Source organism: Euwallacea fornicatus, chromosome 28 (assembly GCF_040115645.1).
Source record: "Euwallacea fornicatus isolate EFF26 chromosome 28, ASM4011564v1, whole genome shotgun sequence".
NCBI classification, from domain to species: domain Eukaryota; kingdom Metazoa; phylum Arthropoda; class Insecta; order Coleoptera; family Curculionidae; genus Euwallacea; species Euwallacea fornicatus.
This window is the reverse complement of record NC_089568.1, coordinates 584,850-594,248: the sequence shown is the minus strand read 5'-3', so window position 1 is coordinate 594,248 and position 9,399 is coordinate 584,850. Positions and strand designations below refer to the sequence as shown.

General features: G+C 36.6%; 1 protein-coding gene across 2 annotated transcripts; it reads left to right on the top strand.

Annotated features, from left to right (window-relative positions):
- The first annotated feature begins 2,242 nt into the window (after nt 1-2,242).
- Nucleotides 2,243-9,399, top strand: LOC136347377 (sodium-independent sulfate anion transporter-like). Of its 2 annotated transcripts, none has more exons than XM_066297297.1 (12): nt 2,243-2,426; nt 2,497-2,556; nt 5,874-6,056; nt 6,112-6,321; nt 6,414-6,595; nt 6,647-6,824; nt 6,873-7,037; nt 7,094-7,243; nt 7,296-7,448; nt 7,504-7,811; nt 8,292-8,442; nt 8,496-9,399. In XM_066297297.1, exons 1-12 carry the CDS (start codon nt 2,405-2,407, stop codon nt 8,540-8,542), a joined length of 1,809 nt encoding a protein of 602 aa, XP_066153394.1. In that variant the 5' UTR covers nt 2,243-2,404; the 3' UTR covers nt 8,543-9,399. The 2 variants fall into 2 exon arrangements, with proteins under 2 accessions (XP_066153394.1, XP_066153393.1); XM_066297296.1 differs by having other exon boundaries at nt 2,244-2,426; nt 6,375-6,595; nt 8,496-9,398.

The following is a 9,399-nucleotide window of genomic DNA, read 5'->3' as shown; positions in this document are numbered from 1 at the left end:
GAAGATATTGACAATTTAATTTTAAGCACGCCTCGTCGCTTGCAGGAATGTATTAATTTAAGAGGAAATACCACCCATTATTAAATTATTATTAAATTTTTTCACTTATTCACAAATTTTCTTTTGATATTTTGATCATTTTTATCAAATTACCCGACCCAACGTAATGCCAGAATTTCAAACGTGTACCATGTGTTCTTCTTGGTGTTGCGGTTTTTTGAAAGTCAGTGTATTTCCCAAAATAGATTTCATAATATTTCAACGTTATTTCCAGATACCCTGTAGAACTCATTGTCGGCAATACAAGTGTAGAAGCCTCCTATAGGTTCTCAAGTAGTTCTAATCTAATGTTATTTTATATACAGTGCTTGTAAAGAGTATTACAACATGTTTATAACTTTCCTAAACTCGATAATAAAAAAAAATAAAACACGTGTAATTTTATATGAAAATAGACATGTAATGGATCACATTTGATATTCAAGTTTTTCACCTCTATCCAGCTACCCCCAATAACTTTTTATTTTCAAAAGGAAAGGTATCAATTGTAATATATCAAATGAAAGGTAATCCAGTGAGGGATACCACGGAATACGTAGGACTAAAATTTGATCTACAGTTTTCTTTAAAAAAATAGAACAAAATCACTATGCTAAGAAGATAAAAATTATGAATTTTTGCTTCCTAGAGAGACTCTTCACAATGAAATAAAAAATCGTTCTTATTCCATTTTCAAAAAGAGTGAAAAATTTACACTAAGACGTATGAATTCCACATCGTGTTCAACAATTGTTTAAATACAAAATATGTTGGTTTTCATAGAATTCGTACAATTTCGTAGAAAAGAATACATTTTTATGAATTCAGGCAAGAAATCGGCATTCAGGATAACAGATTTTTTTCTAAAATTTTATTTTCGGATGAAGCAACATTTTACTTAAATGGATCTATTCATTAATATAATTCTCACTACGTGTCAACAGGCAATGCTCATTGGATGCAGGCTGCAAACACAACATCTGCAAAAACTCAATACATGGATGGGTATAATTGGTCACCTATTCATCGGTCCATTTTTCATGGAGGGAAACTTAAACAACACTTCATACTTGTACTTACTGCATAACGAAATATTCCAACAATCTACGCAATATTTCCTGGAGAATATAGGGAACCAGTAGTCAATAATATTTGGTTCTAACAAGATGGTGCACCACCACATTATGCCATGTCTGTGAAAGAGTATCTTGAAGAGATTTTCCCTAGGAGATAGATCGTTAAAAGGGGGCATTAGAATGTTCGCCAGGATCTCCAGATCCTACCCCCCTCGATTTCTTTTTGTGGGGTCACTTAAAGGGTTCCGTTCACAAAAATAAACTACAAAATTTAGATAATTTAGGTCTTAGAATTTGTTAGCGATTTTAAGTTATTGGTTTTTGCAATTCCTTATTTGTTGTTAGTTATTTGTACTTTTATCCCTTAAGTTACGCCCATGTACTTCGATACTTATTCTAAGAATACCTTCTGGGTGTCAGACCACGGCCAAGGGTGCTTTACGGCTGAGAAATGCTACTAGTCAAAAGAAGCTTTCTCAGTGGGACTATTGTTGCGATCTGCAATTCGGTGGGCCTGCGCAGTATTCCCAAAAAAGCGACTCGTATGGATATTAACCACATGGCCGCGATTTATGGTATCCGGCTCGAAGGACCAAAATATGTTAAGGGGTTCCTTCGACCAACGAAACCACGACAACGACAATTTGGTGTACGAAAATGGACAGTGTTTAGTTTCGCTTATTTTAAAAAATTACAGAATTGGTCTAACTATGAAGAGGGAGATTGCTTAGTTGGACGAGTTACGAACTATGATTCTGATCACATATTCGACATCGACACCGATCCAAGACGAAGAGAAGAAAAAAAGGACAAAATTGTTTCGATTATTCTTTGAGTACTAAACCGGAGGAATTCCAACCAGGGGCGCACCACCACCAAGAGCCTTTACAGGCCATGGCGGAGCCGGATGCCATAAATCGCGGCCCTATAAGAGTTCGAGAAACGACTGAATCATTTCCAAATAATCACTAGAGCCCAGTTTGAGCATCTATTCTAGAAATTCAGGTTTATGAAAGCTACAAACATGTTACAATAATTTTTACAAACGCTGTATGTGAAGTTTTGGTTATTATTGGTGACTGATAAGATGAATAGGTTTTTGGGGTTTTAATCGAATCTCTAAAACGTGGTGATTACATGCATATTTTAGATACTCCACTTAGGTACGCTTAAATTTAATCAAACTTCTGATATGTAAACACACGAAATTAGGTTCTTTGAAGTGAGATTATTGAATACTTAAGCGAACTGTCTAAATCGGAAAGTAAACGGTGTAAGGTTCGAGTAAAATGCGAAAACGTTCTACTAAAGGTATGATAGAAGAATCTAGATACATCCGTGAGGATTGTTAATATAATTTTCTTTGATTCATGTGCAATAGAATTGCAGCCAGAACTGGGAACGGAAGATCAGAAGAAAGTATTTAGGAATACTATATCTGGTAAGATGTACAGCTAGTTAACGTAAAATTGCGAAAATTTGAATTAAATGGACCTAAGTGTATATGAAATATATACAGGGTGTTTCCTAACTACGTGTAAAAAATTTAAAAGCGTAATCCTCGACTGATTTTTAGTCAAAAATGTCTAATAAACATGTCCGCAAATGCCTTGTTTCCAAGATACAGGGTGTTGACTGAAAGACGTTGAAAAAGGTTTCAAAGGTTTCTAAAGGTTTGGTGGTATTTACTAACTTGTTTATTGTTAGTTTTTTTGCTACTTCCACTACTATAAACAATATAGTCAGTGTTATTTTGGTGTTTTACTCTCTAAAGTGAAAGAATTTAGTTCTGTGTCCCAAAAATCAGATTATACCTCAGTTTTGAAAATTTTTCAAATTCCTAATTACACTAATCAAGAAATGGCCAATATGGTTTTTGTTTACGGCCTTGCTGATGGGAAGTGTTTGGAATTTACATGGAAAGGTTTCCAAACCACCAAGCTCCCAACCACCAAACCTTTAAAAACCTCTTTGAACGTCTTTGTGATACAGGATCTCTTATGAAAACTCCAGAAAGAGGAAAGCCAATAACATCTCGAACACCAGAAGTGGAGGAAGAAATCTTAAGACGTATTGAAGAAAACCCCGGAATCGTCTTTTCTAAAATTCAAACACCCAAATTGAGTCATTTTGGAAATAAAATCTCTTTTTCTTGTCACATTTCAACACCCTGTATCATGGAAACAAGGCATTTGCGGACATATGTTTATTAGACATTTTTGACTCAAAATCAGTCGAGGATTACGCCTTTAAATTTTTTACACGTAGTTAGGAAACACCCTGTATATACAGGGTGTCCCACAAGTGTTTCATTATATTTCAGTGGGTAATAGTACATTGAAAAATAATATGGCTCCCTATATAAACCATATTCCAATAATGCTTCATTAAGAACATACAGGGTGTTAAACTTTACTTAAAAAATCTAACTTTTATTGATATATTCAAAACCGTTTGAGATATGTAAGTGAAATTTGGCATGTTTTGAGAGTTAATGTAGACGCATTTATTTATGCAAAAGGGCTATTTTTCGTTTCACCAGTGACGTGCGTCCGGACACCTTTCAGCACATTTTTAAAGAAAAACATGGTGCGCCACTGCTTTTTATCAAAATAAAAATTATTTTTAGAAGTTTAATTTCATTTAGAAGAAAAATGCTCACTTGACTTTTTTTCGTCCGACGTATCGTTTGCCAGTAAAAAATTGAATACCGTCTATATGCACGATATTCTCTAAATGGTTTTAATAATATTAAGTTTGTTTTAAATATTATTTATTTGCTATAACATTATAGAAATTGTTCAAATTGGTGGCCATTTTGTTCAATACATAATTGAGCTCGCCTGTTCATTGATACTCTGATACGTTGAAATATTCCAGGTGTGTTTTGAATTTGTGTGCAGGCGGCCAACACTCTTGCTAGCAACTCCTCTTCACTGTCAATAGGTCTTTCATATACTAAACTTTTTACATGACCCCAAAAAAAGAAATCCAGAGGGTTTAGATTAGGGGATCGAGCCGGCCAATTTACTGGTCCGCCTCGGTCAATCCAGTGATTAGGATAACTCTGATCAAGATGTTGCCGAGCAAGTAAGGAAAAATGCGCAGGTGCCCCATCCTGTTGAAACCACATTCTTTTACTAACATTCAGTGACACATCCTCCAAGAGCACTAGTAAAATATTTCTTAAAAATTGTTCGTAAATATGGCTAGTTGGACGAGGTGGGAGCAGATAAGGACCAATTATGTTATCACCTAAATTCCGGCCCAAATGCTTATGGAAAATTGCCGTTGATTATTGCGAAAAGCAATAGCACGAGGGTTGTCCATTTTCCATATATGACTATTATGGCTATTAAAAAGGCCTTCTTGCGTAAAGCATGCCTCGTCCGAAAAGAGAACTTGTCCACCAAAATTCTGTTGCCATAAATGCTTCTGTAACCACCATCGGCAAAAATGTCGTCGATATGGGTAGTCTTCTGGGCTTAAAGTTTGTACTTTTTGAAGATGGTGGTATGAACAAAGTTGTTCTTCGCGCAGAAAACGCCAAATTGTGGATCGTGTAGTATTCGTATTATGTCCAATAGCCCGGACACTGGTGGAAGGATTTACCTCCACTTGTAGAAGAGCAGCTTCTTCAAGCTCAACAGTCCTCGCTGAAAATGGGTGGCCTGAACGTCTGCGATGTTGTAGCTTGCCTGTTTCTCTAAGACGACTATGAATCCTAGCAAAGATACTTTCATGCGGAATGACTCGTTTTGGAAATTTTTCTCCATACAAACGCGAAGCTCTTCTTCCATTGCAACCTGCCATTCCGTAAATAAGATGCATATCCGCAAGTTCAGCTGTTGTAAATTGAGCCATTATAATTAATTTATTAAGTTAAACAAATTAACACAATTGAAAAAAATAATACATTTAATAAAATATTCATAAAAAGTTGTTACTTAATGACAATACATTAATTTGTAGGGTAGTCATAACGACGGTATTCAATTTTTTACTGGCAAACGATGCGTCGGACGAAAAAGAGTCAAGTGAGCATTTTTCTTCTAAATGAAATTAAATTTCTAAAAATAATTTTTTTTTGATAAAAAGCAGTAGCGCACCATGTTTTTCTTTAAAAATGTGCTGAGAGGTGTCCGGACGCACGTCACTGGTGAAACGAAAAATAGCCCTTTTGCATAAATAAATGCGTCTACATTAACTCTCAAAACATGCCAAATTTCACTTACATATCTCAAACAGTTTTGAATATATCAATAAAAGTTAGATTTTTTAAGTAAAGTTTAACACCCTGTATGTTCTTAATGAAGCATTATTGGAATATGGTTTATATAGGGAGTCATATTATTTTTCAATGTACTATTACCCACTGAAATATAATGAAACACTTGTGGGACACCCTGTATAAAAAAAAAAGTGTTGAAAACATTTTCCATTCTACCGATATCTCCAAACTTTCTATTTCGAATATAAAGCAACATCGGGAGCAGGTTTGCAGAATCTTTCTTTCATCCAAAAAATATCTTCGTATATTGAAAAATCTTTAAAAACGACTTCAAACGGTCAATATTACTATATAACGCGAGATATTGTGTAACAATGTCAAAGGTTTAAGGGCCGCCTTGGCATTTGTTGATTTCTTCACTCGTATGTTAATATCCCGTATAACCAACTGACAAGGATTTACTTTCAAACGAATCAATTTAAAAATGAATTATTTCGGATCTACAACATAATTGTCTATTTTTGTAGTTGATAATTGGTCTCCCTCCAAAAGGAACAAAATTGACTGGAGTACAAGAATAAAAAATCGCATTCCTATAATAAAATGGCTTCCAACGTACACACTTTCCTTCTTTCTCCATGATTTTTTAGCAGGTTTAACTGTAGCCCTTACGGCTATTCCTCAGGGAATTGCTTATGCTGTAGTAGCAGGTAGGTATCACACTTGCAATATTTCGACTTAGATTCTATGGCATTCTGTTGTGAGGTCTTCCTTCGCAATATGGTTTATACAGTGGCATCATGGGCGGAGTATTCTACTTCATATTTGGGGGGTGCAAGGACATCAATGTAGGACCCACCGCTATTATGGCTTTGCTGGTTCAACCGAAAGTCGCCACCATGGGGCCCGATGGAGCTGTATTAATCACATTTTTATCTGGGTTCTTTTTGTTCGCTGCTGGTATCTTACATTTAGGTATAGCCATCTAAAACGGGATGAAGGATCGATTATCCAACAAAATGTTTAAGGATTTTTGGTTGAATTCTTCTCCTTTCCGGTAATATCAGGCTTTACCACAGCAGCAGCTTTAAACATTGCCTGCGCTCAGTTGAAGTCGTTGTTGGGCATACCTGGTCCCGCTAACCAATTTCTGGAGGCGTGGAAATCGTTCTTTACCAACGTTCATCAAATTAAACTGTGGGACTCCGTATTAGGGACAACCACTATTATATTTGTTTTCGCCCTTAGGGTAAGTCCGCCTCCAGTTTTACGTTTGTTCTACAGCTTAGGAATCCTGTAGGAACTGCGAAGGTTGGGGTCAATGGAATTTAAGCCACAATGGTCGAAAAATAGAAACATTATTGGCAGGGCTATTTTTTTTATTAGCCTAGGAAGCAACGCTTTCGCGGGGGTGGCTGGAGGAAGCATAGCTTTTATAGCTGAGAAATATTACAATGCTTCACCGGTTGCCATTACCGGTAGGTACTTAGCAGCATTCTGCGTTGACTATAGTTTGAATCCTACAGGCGATGTCGATCAAGGTTTTCCACCACTTTCGCTGCCCCCCTTTAGCACCAACTGGAACGGAACCCATTTCAGCTTTCCAGACATGTTGGCTCAATACGGGACTCTATTAGCCTTCTGCCCGCTGGTGGCCTTCCTGGAGCATATAGCAATCGTTAAAGCTTTTAGTGAGTGTCCTGTAAGCCAGATAACTTTCGTCAAGTTTAAGACGTCTATCCTCTAGGCAAAGGCAAAACGATCGATGCTACTCAAGAATTGTTGGCTTCAGGAATGGGCAATATGGCTGGATCGTTGTTGAGGTCAATGCCCATGACTGGGTCTTTCACCAGAACCGCCCTCAACAATGCATCGGGAGTGAGAACCCCTGCTTCAGGTGAGTTGTTCCCCAACTTTCTGAAAAATGCAAAACAGCTTTCTTTCAACAGGCTTAATTACGAGTATACTGGTTATAGCAGCTCTCACTCTGCTCACTGGTATATTCAAATACATACCCAAATCAACCTTAGCTGCAGTAATAATGGTTTCCATGTATTATTTGTGTGAGTTCCACGTTATCCGAGTTATGTGGCGAACAAAAAGTATTTAAATTCCAAAAAAACTTACAATTTTTCCTAACTAATCGACATTTTCCAGAGCTTGATTTGATACCATTCTTTGTCACATTAATGTCCTCGCTATTTCTGAGTCTCGAATACGGAATGATCATCGGAATAGCAACAAACTTACTGTTCATTTTGTATGATAGTGCCAGGCCGAAACTGTACTTTGAACGAATTACGCTGGAAACTCAAACTGTCTATATGATACGTCCTAAAGGAAGTTTGTTCTTCCCTTCGGCCGAGTATCTGAGGGATGAGATACTGAGAGTATGTTGCGAGGAGAAAAGCACTATTGTTTTGGATGGTGAATATGTGAGGACTGTGGATGCTACACATGCAAAGGTAGTTCTTGATGAAATGGTATTATTTGTATTTGTTTGACTTTTTTGAGAGGGCAGAACATCAGAAATCAAGTTCTAGCTCTCTTCTTGTGAATGTAGCAATTGCCATCCTGCCTAGCTTGACTGGCCTTCGACTTCTTAGGCACTTTCTATGAACAATATTGAGGAGTTGCTGAAGTATCCTCATTGGAGTTGCAGAGATAAATATTTTTTAATGTTTTACTTCGCTCCGTTTCTGTTAACATTCTCTTATTAGGAACTCTCTTTGGCCTTTCCATACAATCCGTCAACACTCCTGTCTTTTTCCTTTTTTTAGATTAAGTCGCATCCACAACTGTTAAACCACGAGAAGAACTGCCCAAAGATGTGCAAAAATTGGCAAAATCAATTTATTTGTGGGTTGGAAATCCATGCTCTCAATGAGATTTTGATTCAGAAGATTAGCATGCTATCTGATAATACAAAATCTCTTTGCTTTTAGGGATTTGGGCAATTACTCGACGACCTGGACGCACGAAACCAGCGATTCTTACTTTGGAATTTCAATGAATCGGTGACAGAAATCTGCACTGGAGACAATAAAAAACTGGTAACATATTTTAAAAACGGAGACTTCGATCTCGTAATACAAGGTATTAATGCATCATTACCAAACTCTTTTGTAAACGGATTTTTTACATTTCAGGTTATGCTAGGCGCGATTCTTTTATACCAAATAGTGGTGAACCTTAGATCATCATTAATTCCTTACAATCGCAATGTACCTACTCGTAGATTAAAAGCTTTATATAGTTCTAACCGATTTGAATTGTATTTTCAATAGGCCAGAAATTGACAATTTTCTGGGCTATTTCGGTGTAACTGTTCCAGATGGGTCCAGGTTGTGCTCATACGAGATGACGCCAGCAATGCCTGTTTGTAAATAACCTGTGGGGAATCGATTCCTGTATGGCTAGCCGTTCCAGTATGCTTGAATATATTTTGAGTTGCGGAAGAAAGTGTACCGGGTGTCCCTGTCCTACCTAACCAAATTTTAGAAGGTGGCTCTACGAATCAAATGCTCCAAAATTAGGTAAGATAGATAATTTCGAAAAACTCAGCCCAATTTGAGGATTTCTTTTTGGAAATTTGTCGTGTTATGTAATCTAAATTTCCCCGGTTTTGCATTGCCACTACAAAAATTTCAATAGTATCATTCGAAAGCCACTTAAATTTCCTATTTTAAATAATCATTACGAGTTCATGTTATTTGCACTTTGCTAACTTGTCAGACTTCTGAACATAAAACTTCTTTATTTCTTTCCTTGTTAAATTTTTAACTATCCATTCATTCAAAAGATTCCTCATCTTATACCATGGCATTACTTCATGAAACACGTCTCCTACCTTTCTACCGTGGTGCCCTTCCTTGAGTTTTCCTTAATTTTAAAAGAGCGAGGGTGGTGTCAGTTGTTAAAAACCACTTGCACAGAGAAAAACTGTATATGAAAAAATTTACAAATGTTTTAAACACAACACTATTGCAAAACAATATATAGTATAATGTCATATGATGTCTGTACAAGTCAACTTAGTCTAAATTGCATCGT